The sequence below is a fragment of the Dermochelys coriacea genome, chromosome 11 (assembly GCF_009764565.3).
Source record: "Dermochelys coriacea isolate rDerCor1 chromosome 11, rDerCor1.pri.v4, whole genome shotgun sequence".
NCBI lineage: Eukaryota > Metazoa > Chordata > Testudines > Dermochelyidae > Dermochelys > Dermochelys coriacea.
In genome coordinates, this window is record NC_050078.2 from 36,849,593 (window position 1) to 36,864,214 (window position 14,622).

At 41.0% G+C, this 14,622-nt stretch overlaps 1 protein-coding gene across 4 annotated transcripts in view; it reads left to right on the forward strand.

The window, feature by feature from the left end:
• LOC119863290 (sodium channel protein type 2 subunit alpha) overlaps window positions 1-14,622 on the forward strand; it is a 122,551-nt gene that overhangs the window by 90,049 nt on the left and 17,880 nt on the right. For all 4 annotated transcript variants that reach the window (XM_043505218.1, XM_043505217.1, XM_038421490.2 and 1 more), the window contains exons 20-21: window positions 1,274-1,447; window positions 7,365-7,487. In XM_043505218.1, the coding sequence (XP_043361153.1) occupies window positions 1,274-1,447; window positions 7,365-7,487 (297 nt within the window). The remainder of the gene's footprint in view (window positions 1-1,273; window positions 1,448-7,364; window positions 7,488-14,622) is intronic.

A 14,622-nucleotide genomic window follows, 5' to 3' on the forward strand; every position in this document is an offset into this window, starting at 1 on the left:
CAGTAGTTAATGATCCATACTAAGTATAGAATATACTGTACTAGCTACAATTGTGCTTAAATGCATGTATTATTGGCAGGTTTGTTGCACAGGTTCCCTGACAAGTGTGGACAGAGTTTTGCCTGAGAGCTGCTATAAAATCATGCTGAAGACTGCTTTGCTAGTTAATCTATATAGCTTGGTTTCATTGGTGTGATTATCAGAAAATCCCTGTCCATAATAGTCAGGACTAGATCTTGCTTGCAGCAACTATGTTGACACATAGTTGTAGCTAGCAGAGTTCAGATCCCAATGTCAACAGGTTATTATTATCTAGGGGAAGAGGAAAAGGAGTTTGATATTCAAAGAGCTCTACTGGATTGAGCTTTCTGGATCATCATTCATCTTGGCTGAATGTGATAATAGTTAGAGACCTTCACGGATACCAAATGTGTATCTGTACTCCGATGCACAAAAATTCTCTGTAGATATCCACTATTCGCAGATGTGGATCTCTGCGGATATAAAGCAGATGTCCATGGATTTGCAGGGCTCTAACTAACAGTTCCACAGGTCACCGTGCACCAGTGATGCAAGGCTGTGCCAAATCCCCGACGCCTAACCACCCCCCACTTCTCCACAGAGACCTCCTGCCCTGCCGCCCAGTCTGCTCCCACCGTACCTCTTTTCCCACTCCAGCCAGGGAAGCTACAATCCTGGGACCTCGTGTGCAGCACTGGCCTCCAGTGTGGGGCTCAGACACCCTTACACAGCCACGACTGCTCTAATGCACTTGGCGCTTGGCTTGCCATAGGAGCATAGGTTTGCACTGCCTTCTGGGAGTTGTTGTTTACCTTCTCTGCCTGAGCAGAATGCCCAACAAGCTATAGCCACATATTACAGCCCGCTGCTGCATAATTGAGAGAGACGAGCTGGAGCTTGAGGGCTGGGTGACAGGTGCTCCATTTGGGAGAGTGTATGCTGCAGAGCCCTGTGTGGATACAAAATTTGTATCCGCATCCAAGACACAATCCGGAGAAATGGTCCACGGATTTGCAGGGTTCTAATAACAGGCATGAAAGGAAGGAATGTGTTATAAAAAGTGAAGAAGAAATGGTGCCTCCTGTTCTAACTGGGAAGAGAAAGTATGTGTGGATAGTGGGGAAACTATGGTCGGTTATATGCATACCACTTTACAAAAAAAGCATACTGGATATTTTTCTCAGCTCCTTTGACTTACATAGCAAACTGTTAAGTCATATAAGCACTTCATATACAAATATTTTGTTCACAGGCTTTTGAAGACATATACATTGAACAGCGCAAGACTATCAAGACCATGTTGGAATATGCTGATAAGGTCTTCACTTACATCTTCATTCTGGAAATGCTTCTAAAATGGGTGGCTTATGGTTTTCAAACCTATTTCACTAATGCCTGGTGCTGGCTGGACTTCCTGATTGTTGATGTATGTATTCTCTTTTATATACTGTGTTACAAATCCATCATGCTCCATAATTCACAATATTATATCTCGCTTATCTTGTGTCATTGATTTTTAAGCTAAACTCTCAATTTATTCCAGTGTGGAGCGCTGTTTAAAACTTTCAGCACAATATGGCCCCAGTAGTTCCAATTTTGAAGGCAAAAAATTACTGAAAGTCAACAGTAGCTTTGAACATTTTGCTGATATTCTTTGGACATTTTATTATGTTATTAATGTACATTTATACTTTTTTTCTTCCTTTTTTCACTTCGAAAGAATGTCATTTATCATTGTGATTTTTATAATGTATGGATTTTTAATATTTGTTAACATGTTTCTTTTGGGGGCTTTTTTTTAATACTCTGACCACAAATTCACAAATTGGTAAATTCTCTACTCCTTAATCAGTATAATCTCAAAGTAAAACACAGTCCCCTGCTTTTTCCTGCAGCAGCATACCCGGGCCAGAAAAAGTCTCTTAGGGGTTGCGGGAGAATTCCCTGGGTACTATATAGGACCTATATGTGTCCTAGGTGTCACAACTCGGGCTGTCAAACGATTAAAAAAATTAATTGTGATTAATCACAGTTTTAATTACAGCGTTAAACAATAATAGAATACCATTTATTTAAATATTGATTCTGTTGCACAGCTTATCTCCTCATTCATTAGTAATGGGCTAATCCCCCCACCCATGAAATCCAAAGGCAGTCCAGTGTTGCTGGAGACTTCAGGACTAAGCTCTGCCCTTCAGCTCAGCTCACCAGATTTTCTGCCTCTGACAGTGGAAAAAGTTGGCAGTTCAGTTTTTCCCGACCATTTTGTTTTAAAACCTTTATTTTACTTTTTTTTTTGTGCAGCTGCAACTTAGAATCTTCTTCCTCTTCTCCTCGACCCCCGGATCATGTAAATAGCAACATTGGTAGACCTGACACTGCAGTGCCTCCCTGATGAACTCCTCTGCACCCACTTAGTTATGGCAGAGCTGTCCTGCGAACACCTGGCATAAATCTAAGTGGTATTCCTTATGTGAAGCAACACTTACAGAATCTAGAGAGGGTGAACTATGCCCTGCATGTCCCAGCCAGCCACTGTCTTCTTGCACTGCCAGGATACGGGGCTCAGAGTTGGTCCCACATGTCACATCCCCACCCTTCCCTGAGGAGTTGCGGCTCCAATACAGAAAAGCTCAATCAGGTATTTCTGAGCTTTTGGGGAAAGTGTCTAAGGATAGGGAGGAAGCTATCCAGCACACTCAGAGGGTAAGTCCTGGAACAGAACTGAACTGGAGGAGGAAAAAAAACCCTGAAAGAATCCAGAGGCGCCCCTCCTTCCTCCCAAGATACTGAAGTGTGGCCTCAGTTCCCTGGGGAAAGATGCAGGGCACCTATACAGCTTCCCCTCCTCCTACTATGAATTGGGGGATTCTCTTTATACTCAGGGGTAAGTCCTACAAACGTCCAAGACTCCGGGTCCCAAAAAGGCAAATGGAAGTATGTCCTTTGTATACTTCCCCTGAGAGAGTGTTTGCTGGGGCTTTTCTCCTGTACAGTGTCTTTTTCACAGTGTTCTGTCATGCTCACCGTCTCTCCCACACCCTGCAGCATATCCAGGCATGTGGAGAATCCTAGTCCTTGTGTTCAGGTTGCAGCCTAATGGAAGATGTGTCTGTCTGGTTTTCAGCCCAAGGGCCTTCTGCCAGGAAAAGGGGCTCAGATTTCAGGCAGCAGCGGAATGGGAATTGTGCCTTCTGATCATCAGCTATAAACCCTGCTCCGCCAAGGAAAGAGGCTCAGACTCTTTCTCTCCATCCTTCCCTTGCTCCACAGGCTGGCTCCACATTTGAGCCTTAGGAGCACTTGTTCCAGACACATGAAGATTCCACTCCCCACAAATCTGCACCTTCATGGGATCACAGTAGGGTAAGGGAGAAGTCCTTTCCCACATTCAAAGAGATCCTGATTTACTGTGTAAAGCCTCAAGTGGTAGTAGGTTGCTTCTATAGTACTTACTTGGATGCTAGCCAGCCTTTGGGAACAAACTGGCAGCTTTTCTTGTTCCCAGGATATCTAGCCAGCTACTTTCACAATTGAGACCAGTCGCCTCCCTCGGTTGTGTGGTCCCTATGCCAGGGTGAATAGTGTACTACCTCCCCCTGTAATCAGCCAGAGGAAGAAATACCACAGATGCATCAACAAAAAATCCTTCAGGAATCTGTGTCAGTCAGTGGTTTGCGAGGAACTCAATATTAATAAAATAACTTCCTTTTTATTAGATGCATGTTTTCCTGTCACTGTCTCCTTTGAGGGCATCATAAGATTCAGATGAGGATATCTAATTAAACAGAGGTTAAACTAAAATGTTTATATAAAAAGAAAGACATTTCATAAATTTGGGGAGCTTAAGGTTGGTACAGCAGTAGCTCCACCAATGAAAGACACGGTCACACCTTTGGAAGGGACTTCCTTCTAAAAGACCCCATAGACCATATGAGTGATGACACACTGCACAACAATTTCAAAGCCTCAGCTAAAGCCATTCAGACCAATGTCTTTTTATTTTTATTTTTATTTTATTTAGTAAAGAAAACCTATTTTGTGGCAAACAAGTGGCTCATTGTCTAGAAGTATTGATACTTGCTCGGAGCGAGACATTTTTGGTTCTGTCTTGGTCAAACCCTTGATGTGATTTGTGACAATGAATAGATTCTGACTTGGTAGCTACAAGACAGCCATGTTATACCCATAAATAGCCATTGTTTATCCTAAATGGATATCTGTTCGTTCAAACTTATAGCAAGGAGCAATCTGGCTAAACATTAGAGAAAGTAGTAGCTGAGATTGCAAAGAAGCCTCAACCCACACTGTTAGAGCCAGCATAGCAACTCCAAGGATATCCTTGAAGGGAGTATTATCCTGGCAGAGGGAAAAATCTGGAGCAGAAGCCTCCAAGGAAACCTTGATAAACTTGCCTCCAAATCAACAAAATCCTCATCATAACAAAGACACAAAGAACATTTGTGTATGAGACCTCACAATTCCTGTCCAAGACTTGTCCTTTGCACCCAGAGTTCTCAGTGACTGTAGTTCTCACAGCAAGGCAAAGGTTGCACAATATGCACCTATAACCATGCATAGACAACATGCTAATCAGTATGAACAGAGAAACAGACCCCCATTCATAAATGAACAGCTGCTGGAAAGGATTCATAGCTACCAGTTCTTGAAAACCAAGAAGAGTTTTTGATCCCAGTGCAGAGAATTGCTCACCCAGATACCAAAAGTGACGTGGGTATGGTAATAATTTTACCATAATGGTGAAGATTAGCAAAGATCTAAAATTACATTGCATCAATCATTTCCTGAGGGATAAGTTCTCTCCAATGACTAGGATTATTGGTGCCATGCATCAGCTTCATCCCTTGAGTGAGTTTCTCAAAATCTACCTGCTGAAATTCTGTCAGAGGACATAGGATCGTGCACTTGATACAGTGCAAAATTAGGTGTCATTCTCAGACTGCATTTCAATGTCCCTTTGTTGCCAGATAAGGACAAACAAAATGCTGAAAGCCAAGCCAACTTTCACTCTAGAACTTAGCATACTCAATATGGAGAAATTTCCAATATTTTGTAGTATACATGCTTTTGGCTAACTTCAACACCTCTATTGAGTGTCTTCAGAAAAAGAAAAAAAACCCCACACATGACCATATGGGATCAGAACAGTGGTCCACCAAGTTCGGTCTTTGACAATGACCAGTACCAACTACATCAGTAGAAGGTGCAAGAAACCACATAGTGGGCAATTATCGTACTTGCAGAGAAAGCCTCCTCTTACCTCTCATGACAGATTGGCTTATGATTAAGGCATGCGTGTTTATATCACTTCCAAAACCAGAGAGTAACCAGAGGTCAAAGGTTCTCTGTGGCAATGGAAATAATGTCCTGGGTAGAAAAGAATCTGCTGCCTTTCAAGATAGTTCATGTAAAGGATACAGAAAAGAGGAAAAGAGAGAGTTGTGGTCCTCCTCCTAAAGCTCCACTAGCCAAGAAATCACTTTGTAATTGATAGATAGCTACATCGTACATGCAAGAAACACACTGCTTTTATTATAAGGAAAATGCTATTCATGTAGGTCCACAAACCTTTCTGTTCAAGATAAATTCCTCTTTTCACAATTCTGGAGAAATAGTTCTCCCATCATTTTTTCCTAATCCTTGGAAGGTTGTGGCAAGAGTGGGCTCTCAAGCTAGATCTCTAAAGATACATCTGAAGCATATGGAATACATACGCCAATTGTATCCTGTTAATCTCCTTCTATCTGAAATGCCAAGGCCTTAGGGCCTCAAGGTTCCTACAGGCAAGATGTAAATATTTGGCACTAGTTGGCATGCTAGGCATCTGAGAAACTATTTACATAAATCTCGGGGGCAGGGTTGGGGGGCAAGGAAGTATATGAGCCTCATCTGAGGAAGATTTGCAAAGTAATTTTCCATTCCTTCACACAGGCACACAATTTTCCATTCCTTCACACATATTGTTTCGTATGAGGATGCTAGTTGGTTGGTTCCCACATAACTCCTTAGTTTATAAAGCTCTTGCTTTATATGGGGGTAACTTCCTGTCCTGCCTGTTGTTCTACTTTAATAGTTCTTTCCCTTCCTACTTCTGGGATTCATTGCTCACTACTTCCCATTAGTAATGAATGAAGAGAAAATCTGTGTAACAGAATGAGAAATGTTTTACCTGATGAATTTATGTCTGGTAGCCATTTGTCCCTGAATTCAACCCACCTTGGTAGACTGGTAAATGACCAGAATATAAATTGAAATTGTTCTCTAAAAGGAGTCTTAGACTTACGTTATCTTAAGGTCAATTTAATATGTCATTATCAAGTTTGTCTTAATGCTAATAATTGGTTACTGGAATGTTTCTTTATCTGTGGAAGAACTCTTCTGGTGACCAAAGCTGAAGGACAAAATTTAGTTCTGTTGCCTCCAGCAGCTACATCGGACCATTTCCGAATTCCACAGATGTGGGGGGGGGAAGGAGGAGGAGGAGGATTAGCCCATTAGTAATGAATTCAGAGAGAAGTTGCTAACAGAAAATTATCAGATAAGAAATTCCTCATTTGTCAGTCTTCAACAATGCCAAAAATTCTGAACAGCTATGCTAGCAATGGCTCTTGAGTGAGACACTTTGGATACTAGAAAGTCACTATTGACTGTGGGCCAAATTAATCCTTGTCTACTGTGACTGTTTACACCATGTCTGTATTTGGTCCTTGAGAGTTTTCGGATTACTGTCAAGATCTGTGGACTTTCTGAAAAGTCCTATCCTAAACTAGCAGTTCAAATTCAGATACATTTTTGGAGGTTCTTGTTTTGTGTATGACTTCATTTCCACTGAATATTGAGAATTATATGTAAAAAGAAAAGGAGTACTTGTGGCACCTTAGAGACTAACAAATTTATTAGAGCATAAGCGTTCATGAGCTACAGGTCACTTCATCGGATGCATCCGATGAAGTGAGCTGTAGCTCACGAACGCTTATGCTCTAATAAATTTGTTAGTCTCTAAGGGGTGCCACAAGTACTCCTTTTCTTTTTGCGAATACAGACTAACACGGCTGCTACTCTGAAATCTGAGAATTATATGTGAACTTATAAAGCATTCATATCCTTGTGCCAACAGGATTTCAATGACAGGTGTCATGTAACACACTACTGTTCTACTTTGGGTGACTTAAAAGATCTCTCCTAGGTTATAGAATGATTCCTGGAGAAAGAGATACAATCTTCATTCTTCTTGGGAAGTTCATGGCATACACCATTCCTTGAGTATGTATAGGAGGAAATACAAGATGAATGAGCATTATTGCTTTTCTGTTTTTATGTAGGTCTCTTTGGTTAGCTTAACAGCTAATGCCTTGGGCTACTCAGAACTTGGTGCGATTAAATCCCTTAGGACATTAAGAGCTTTGAGACCTCTAAGAGCCTTGTCACGATTTGAAGGGATGAGGGTAAGACAAAATGAAAGAACCTGAAATAATGCATGCCTAAAAAGAAACCATGCATGCAGAATAAGGAATCACAAATCCATGCAGAAATGTTGCACTATTATCTTATGTCTTGGATATTTATCACTAATAGATAAGTAAAAGGCTTCAGTTGCTTATGTAAATTCATATGATATAACATACATTAATATGCTCATGTAAGTTATTTTACCTCCCACATGATTTGGAATTTTCCTGTAGGTCTCTAGGACTTATCAACTGCATGGATGTATTGTGAATTCCTAAAACTATAGTACAGTACTAAGTTAAAGTTGAATTGATCCCATATAATTCCCACCTCATGTGTTGTAATGTGTTTTTGTTAGAAGTTTGGATCTTTGTGTTTTCATTACATAAATTAGCCCTAAGAACATAAGAACGACCATTCTGAGTCAGACCAATGGCTCATTTAACCCAGTATCCTGTCTCCTGACAATGGCAAATGCCAAATGCTTCATAGGGAATGAACGGAACAGACAATCGTTGAGTGATCCATCCCCTGTCGTCCACTCACAGCTTCTGGCAAACAGAGGCTAGGGACACTCAGAGCATGGGTTTGCATCCCTGGGCATTTTGCTTAATAGCCATTGATGGGCATATCCTCCACGAAGTTATCTCGTTCTTTTTTGAATCCTGTTTTGGCCTTCAGAACATCCCCTATTCCACAGGTTGTGTGAAGAAATACTTCCTTTGTTCGTTTTAAACCTGCTGCCTATTAATTTCATTTGGTGACCCCTGGTTCTTGTGTTAAGTAAAGGAGTAAATAACAGTTCCTTATTCACTTTCTCCATACCAGTCAATATTTTATAGATCTCTATCATATCCCTTCTCAGTCATCTCTTTTCCACGCTGAAAAGTGCCAGTCTTTTTAATCACTTCTCATGCAGAAGTTGTTCCATATCTCTAATCATTTTTGTTGCCCTTGTCTTCACCTTTTCCAGTTCTAATACATCTTTTTGAAATGGGATAACCAGACCTGCACATAGTATTCAAGATGTGGGTGTACCAGGGATTTATATAGAGATATTATGATATTTTCTGTCTTATTATTTATTCTTTTCCTAATAGTGCCTAATATTCTGTTAGCTTTTTTGATTGCCACTGCACATTGAGCAGATGTTTTCTGAGAACTATCCACAACGACTCCCAGATCTCTTTCCTGAGTGGTAACAGCTAATTTAGACCCCATGATTTTGTATGTATAGTTGGGATTATGTTTTCCAATGTGCATTACTTTGCATTTATCAACATTGGACTCATCTTCTGTAGGTTCATCTGAAAATCAATCTACAAAACAATTTAATATCTTTGACGGTCTTTGAACCATTTATCAAACTAATTGTGAAGCTTCTTAATTTCTTCAGCACAGCTCTGTGACATCATTTTTTCTAGGGTATTTGTTGATGTCAGGCTGCCTGGCATGGCTCATGACCATGGATGCCAATCTCAGGGCTAACTATTACGAAACCGGGCCAGGGCTGACTCTAGGTTTTTTCAAAAAAAGAAAAGGAGTACTTGTGGCACCTTAGAGACTAACAAATTTATTAGAGCATAAGCTTTCGTGAGCTACAGCTCACTTCATCGGATGCATTTGGTGGAAAAAACAGAGGAGAGATTTATATACACACACACAGAGAACATGAAACAATGGGTTTATCATACACACTGTAAGGAGAGTGATCACTTAAGATAAGCCATCACCCACAGCAGGGGGGGGAAAGGAGGAAAACCTTCCATGGTGACAAGCAGGTAGGCTAATTCCAGCAGTTAACAAGAATATCAGAGGAACAGTGGGGGGTGGGGTGGGGGGGAGAAATACCATGGGGAAATAGTTTTACTTTGTGTAATGACTCATCCATTCCCAGTCTCTATTCAAGCCTAAGTTAATTGTATCCAGTTTGCAAATTAATTCCAATTCAGCAGTCTCTCGTTGGAGTCTGTTTTTGAAGCTTTTTTGTTGAAGTATAGCCACTCTTAGGTCTGTGATCGAGTGACCAGAGAGATTGAAGTGTTCTCCAACTGGTTTTTGAATGTTATAATTCTTGACGTCTGATTTGTGTCCATTCATTCTTTTACGTAGAGACTGTCCAGTTTGGCCAATGTACATGGCAGAGGGGCATTGCTGGCACATGATGGCATATATCACATTGGTAGATGCGCAGGTGAAGGAGCCTCTGATAGTGTGGCTGATGTGATTAGGCCCTATGATGGTATCCCCTGAATAGATATGTGGACAGAGTTGGCAACGGGCTTTGTTGCAAGGATAGGTTCCTGGGTTAGTGGTTCTGTTGTGTGGTGTGTGGTTGCTGGTGAGTATTTGCTTCAGATTGGGGGGCTGTCTGTAAGCAAGGACTGGTCTATCTCCCAAGATCTGAGAGAGCGATGGCTCGTCCTTCAGGATAGGTTGTAGATCCTTGATGATGCGTTGGAGAGGTTTTAGTTGGGGGCTGAAGGTGATGGCTAGTGGCGTTCTGTTGTTTTCCTTGCTTACAGACAGCCCCCCAATCTGAAGCAAATACTCACCAGCAACCACACACCACACAACAGAACCACTAACCCAGGAACCTATCCTTGCAACAAAGCCCGTTGCCAACTCTGTCCACATATCTATTCAGGGGATACCATCATAGGGCCTAATCACATCAGCCACACTATCAGAGGCTCGTTCACCTGCGCATCTACCAATGTGATATATGCCATCATGTGCCAGCAATGCCCCTCTGCCATGTACATTGGCCAAACTGGACAGTCTCTACGTAAAAGAATGAATGGACACAAATCAGACGTCAAGAATTATAACATTCAAAAACCAGTTGGAGAACACTTCAATCTCTCTGGTCACTCGATCACAGACCTAAGAGTGGCTATACTTCAACAAAAAAGCTTCAAAAACAGACTCCAACGAGAGACTGCTGAATTGGAATTAATTTGCAAACTGGATACAATTAACTTAGGCTTGAATAGAGACTGGGAATGGATGAGTCATTACACAAAGTAAAACTATTTCCCCATGGTATTTCTCCCCCCCACCCCACCCCCCACTGTTCCTCTGATATTCTTGTTAACTGCTGGAATTAGCCTACCTGCTTGTCACCATGGAAGGTTTTCCTCCTTTCCCCCCCCTGCTGTGGGTGATGGCTTATCTTAAGTGATCACTCTCCTTACAGTGTGTATGATAAACCCATTGTTTCATGTTCTCTGTGTGTGTGTATATAAATCTCTCCTCTGTTTTTTCCACCAAATGCATCCGATGAAGTGAGCTGTAGCTCACGAAAGCTTATGCTCTAATAAATTTGTTAGTCTCTAAGGTGCCACAAGTACTCCTTTTCTTTTTGCGAATACAGACTAACACGGCTGCTACTCTGAAACCTCTAGGTTTTTTGCCACCCTAAGCAAAAAATTTGCCACCCCAAGCTCGAGAGCACAACTGCCCAAGGGGAAAGAAAGGGGGGGGGGCTGGAATGCCACCCAAGCAACAAACAAAACAAAACAAAAAGGATGGCTGAAATGCCGCCCCTTGGTATTGTGCCACCCCCAGCACTTGCTTGCTTTGCTGGTGCCTAGAGCCAGTCCTGATCAGGGCACAAACCCCAAACTGATTGTGTGTTCTATAATTAGATTTGACCAACCAAGTATCAGGTGTGAACTCTTCAAGCACTATAACAACCCTGTACCTTTGGGCATTCCAGTCTATCTCCTCCCCGCCCCCCCGCCCAGAAAAGCCTGCCTTTGTGATAAATGGTCCTTCCAGCAAAAATGACAATAATATTTAGGTTACTCCCAGTCCCAAAGGACCAGTCACTTACTCTAGGTGAATTGTACCATAGATCTCACACCACAGACTATGTTTATAACCAATCCTATAATGAACTAATTAACCATTTATTAAGTAGGAAAAACAATTGAGAGTTATTTACAAGGTTAAAGCAGGTAAACATATGCATACAAATGTGTTGCAGTCTTAGAAGTTCAAAAAGTAATATAAGCTGCTGTAATGTGCAAGTTCTATATGTCCTTTAGGTCTAGCCCATTCTAAGCACCTTGGGGATCCATTATGCTTAGAAACATTGCCCTCTCCAAATTCCAAGCAGGATAACGGTCACAGATTTTTATTCCATTTCCTCAGAGTTCAGCCTGTGGTGGGTTGAGGGTTTGTGCATGTCCTCTCTTTCTTTGTGCGTGGAGCAATCAACAAAGCCTTTTGTCCACTGATGTTCCACAGTGGTTCGTTTGGTGTCTATAGGCCGTCTTTTGTTGGGCAGGAGATGACATCTCTTGTGGAAAACTAGTATTTCACACTTGGTAATGCTTCTCTCCTGACTATGGGGATTTCCAGTTTCATAGCAAACACTTTTACAGTTAAACAAACCCTTAATTACCTTATAACTTGGGTTATAACATGGATATTGTAAGTGAGATTAATGCATGCTGCAGCTCACAAGCATTTCATAAATTCCAAACACTAAACACATTCTTATAAACTTTACATATATTTTAATAATGTTAACACATTGGTGAGCCAAACTGGTTTTCAGTTATGCATCTGTCAGTGTTCAGTGAGGCCTAGGCATGAGCTGGCACCTGGTCTCCCAGCATCACAGTTGACAAGTCAGAAAGTTTAAAAGGTCACCCAAGAGTTGTCTGTGAAAAAGTTTGCACCCACCCAATATATAATATTTTAAATATCTGAAAATATTGTATCTTGTGTTGTGACTTCAAGCAGTTGTTTCAGGAAGAGGTTTGTCTTGTCGAGCAAACTTTCCACAAACTTTCCCAGCCAACTGTTTTGAAACACCTGACTGCTCAGACTGGCTAGAACATACACCTACTTTTGATAGAAATGTATTCCTCTGCACCTCCAGAGACACGCTGGAACTGAGGAGCCCCAAGGACCTCATGCTGCTTACCTCAAACCTAACAGATCTTTTCCATCTATAACTTTGGTTATGTCTAACCACACTGGAAAATCACATGTCCTCAATATTTCCACTAAAATGATTATCAGTAAAATACTTATGAGTGTTAAATAATAAAATGTTTTATATGTGCAGTAAAGTGCTACAGTGGAAGAGTAAAGAATAGCAAGGGGGAAAGCACTGCCTTTCATAAAGGATTGAATCTGACTCTGAACCCCATGCTACCTACACTGTTGTAAATTCTTCCTAGATCATGATTATTTGAATACAGTCTACTGACCTGATCACTGTCTACTAGTACCTACGTGGGGGTGAGATTTCTGATGGTAGAAAAATAGCATAATGAGATCCAGTGGCTGAACCTAGATAAATTCGGCCTAGAAACAAGGTGCAATTAAGAGTGAGGTAATTAACCACTAGAATAAATTATCTATGGACGTGATGGATTCTTCGTCACTTGAAGTCTTTAAATCAAGACTGAATGTCTCAGATAGATCAAATTCAAATGATGGGATTGATGCAAAAATTACTGAGTGAGGTTCTATGGCTTATGTTATGAGGAAGTTAAAACTATATGTCATAATGGTCCCTTCTGGCCTTAAAATCTATGAATCTATGAAGTAGCAATATTACAGTACAATATTATTTACCAATGAGTATTATGCTGATACTTACTTCCAGTGAGCATTAATAAAGTGTTATTTATATTTGTGCAGGAAATTCCTCTCTACACATTTTAAAAGTCTGCCAAGTTATTCTTTATAGCCCAATTTACTACACATCCATGATACAGTATGGACCAGCAAGGCCCATTGAATCACAGAAAGGATTCACCTTGAAGGAGGCCATGAGGTGTTTCCACTAACTCTTTCTGTCAATGTTCTTGCTGGAAGTAAGAAACTTTAATTTACAGATGAGTCATCAGGCAAACTGCAGTACACTTAAGGGCTGTGCTGAATCATGAAGTGGCTATTCCTACTTGATGACCAGCATCATTCATTGCTGATCAGTGTTGGCCCTCCATTGTCTTCTTTTTTGTTTAGTCAGTGACCTCTTTCTGCGCTGATGGTTTGTTTTCTCAGGAGAACTTTTTGCTGCCAGGAACTTGTCCACCAATTCTTACACTAATGGAAGACAGGATGTATCTAGTCCAATATTTTCCTTGATGCTTTGTTTTACGTTTTGTGCTTTGTCAAAGATTCATAATTTGAGCTGATGCTATAGCTTCAGGACTCACACGGAAAAAGGAAAAAGTAGGTCATCTGTGGAAATGCAGCAATTATGGAAGGAAAATACATGACTGGGCGTGCAACTGTGAGAGAGAGAGATGCACCTTGGGTGTAATGAGATACAATGCCTGAGGCCAAATGCCTTCCTCGCATAACAGATCCTTTACAGTAAGGGGTCCTTACTGAGCTGCCACATCCTCCCTGATGTGTGGAATTATGCTTATGAAATGGCGCAATCCTATTTTTAAGTGAAAATGGCAATGGTCATGAGATCTTAAAAGATTTGGTTAAGAATAAGCTTAATTTTTTAAATATCACTTAAAATGTTGGAAAGTATTTCAAAATATCTATAACTTGACCAAATCCTTCACCCTCTTATTTTTACAGCCAAAATGCCCACCAAAATCAATGGGAGCTATCCCTGAATGAGTCCTAAAGGTCTCTGATCACTGATTTCAGATATGAAATTATTTCAACATTATTGCTGAATTGTTAATTTCCATAGGTCTGAGTACCCCTCTGTGACATCCCCCAGGGTAAAATATGGACTGTAGAATTGCTGTGCACCCTTAATTCTCCAGTCTGATGTATACTATGCTGTGTGAGCTGCCACTCTGCCCACTCATCCCAGCCTCTAGCATACAAGTCACCTTTCAGCCCCAGACATATACCAGAGTGCTATGCCCAGCCACTCTTCAATTATATATAGGGCAACCCCCGCATATCCCCTGCACTCCAGAAATGTACTGCTTTGTACTGCTCAGCTACTTACTGAGCAATACAAGCTCATAAAGTCTGTTATTTTATCAAAGAAAATGAATATGCACCATCCCTTATTAACCTGAGTAAATTCCCCAAGCCCTTCAGCCAAAGACACACTGATTTAGCTAAAACATCAAAGTAAGTTTATTAACTACAGAAAGATAGAGTGTACATGATTCTAAGTAGTGTAGG